At 44.9% G+C, this 1,949-nt stretch overlaps 1 protein-coding gene across 1 annotated transcript in view; it reads left to right on the top strand.

Annotated features, from left to right (window-relative positions):
* The window catches only part of NUSAP1 (nucleolar and spindle associated protein 1), a 33,148-nt gene that overhangs the window by 13,771 nt on the left and 17,428 nt on the right, over positions 1–1,949 (top strand). Inside the window, exon 3 of the mRNA XM_006778074.2 lies at positions 568–727. Coding sequence (XP_006778137.1) covers positions 568–727 — 160 coding nt within the window. The remainder of the gene's footprint in view (positions 1–567; positions 728–1,949) is intronic.

Raw genomic sequence — 1,949 nt, 5'->3', positions numbered from 1 at the left:
CACAAAAGCCTCTGCTCACAGCTTGGGTGGAGTGGGGTTTCAGGGAATCAACAGGGCGGGGCAAGCAGCTACAGCTGATCCCCAGCCCTGCCTTAAGGAGCCCCGTGTCTCAGTGTCCCGGTAATCTGCAAGCACACCTTTGAGAGAAAGCTGCCCTCAAGTTCCCAGTTCTGCCCGCTGCCAGACAGTCCAGTTTCTCCCTGTATTAGTCTGGGTCCCCAGGGACTCACCCGGAACTGGAGTTCAGAGCAGTCAGGGGCTTGTGACTCCCTCCCGATTTAAAAAGACAGCCGTGTCCTCAGTTGCCAGCCCTTGCCGCGGGTGTCTCAGTATCTCTGCACTTCCGTACCTCCTCTGAGTCTCAGTGTGCTTTTCTCCTTCGTTTAAGTTGTAGAATTTCCACTCAGCCAGCCTTCCTGTGGTTCTGGATGATGTCCGTTTTGTCTTTTAGTTGTATTTTTGAAGTGGTTGTGCAAGGCAGCAATTTCAGGTGTTTACCTATGCCGCCGTCTTGGTTTTCTCCCTTATTTATTATTTAAATCATTTATTTCCTTTTTCCATTTGTAGCAGGATCATTCAGAGATAAAAACAAGTGATCCCATTGAGTTCCAGAATCAAGAAAAGCAGGAAAACCAGGCTCTCACACCTGTTGCAGAAGTTCCATCTCCACCAGATGAGAGACAAGGAAAGGAGAGTGCAGTGTCCTCAGGAAATAGTGGAATAAATGGTATGCCATCTAAGTAAAAATATCCAGAACTACTAGGGCAGCATGTGCCTTAGATTCCAATGATGGCTGTAATGAAGTGCTACAAATTGGGTGGTTTAAAATAACACATTTATTCTCTTATAGCTCTGGAGGCTGGAAATCTGAAATCAAGGTGTCAGAAGGCTCATTCTCCTTCTAGAACCTGGATAGAATCTGGCCTGGCCTAGTCTAACATTTAGTGGTGGCAATTGATCCTGTGTTTCTTGGCTTGCATCTAAATTAGTCTGTTTTATGGCATTCTTTCTGTCTTAAAGGACACTAGTCTTGCCGTAGCCAGTTTAGCTCAGTGAATAGAGCATCAGCCCGCAGAGTAGGAGGGTCCCGTGTTCGATTCTGGTCAAGGGCATGTACCTGTGTTGTAGGCTCAATCCTCAGCCCTGGTTGGAGCATGAGTGGGAGGCAATCAATCAATGTGTCTCCCTGATATCAATGTTTCTCTCTCTCTCTCTATCCCTCCCTTCCACTTTCAAAATCAATGGGGGAAATATCCTCAGTTTCTCTCTCTCTCTCTCTCTCTATCCCTCCCTTCCATTTTCGAAATCAATGGGGGAAATATCCTCAGTGGAGGATTTAAAAAAGGACACAAGTCCTGTTGGATTAGGGTTTTCACCCTAATGAATTCATCTTAATTTGATGACATCTACCAAGAATCTATCTATAATAATAAACGTGTAATATACTAATTAGACTGGACGTCCTTCTGGATGACCTTCCAGACGAAGCCAGGGCTGCAAGAGAAGCAGGTCTTGGGTGCCAGAGGGAAGCCAGTACTGGTAGCCAGGGGAAGGAAGGCCCACTCTTGCAGAAATTTCATGCATCGGGCCTCTAGTTTACAAATAAGGTTATATCACGGTTACTGGAGGTTAATATCCTAGCATATCTTTTGGGGGGAATATAGTTCAACCCATAACACCATTTTATAGCACTTAAAAAGGTTTGACAATTTAAGTAAAAGTTTGAACCAAATATAGTAGGCCATCAGATCATCTTTATTAATTTTAAAAACCAGAATAAGAGTGGTAGCTGGGAAGTTTAGAGAATTGATCTCTACTCAGTGATGAGGAGAGCCAGCATTTTGTTCATTAGTTCCTTCTGGCTTACTCCCAAGACAGGTGCAAACACCTGTTTGCCTGATCAGGATAATTAAAAGGGAGCTGCAAAGTCTACCTTCCCGGTGTGGCCT

Source organism: Myotis davidii, unplaced genomic scaffold (assembly GCF_000327345.1).
Source record: "Myotis davidii unplaced genomic scaffold, ASM32734v1 scaffold46, whole genome shotgun sequence".
Lineage (NCBI taxonomy): Eukaryota > Metazoa > Chordata > Mammalia > Chiroptera > Vespertilionidae > Myotis > Myotis davidii.
This window is presented reverse-complemented; position numbering and strand designations above follow the sequence as displayed.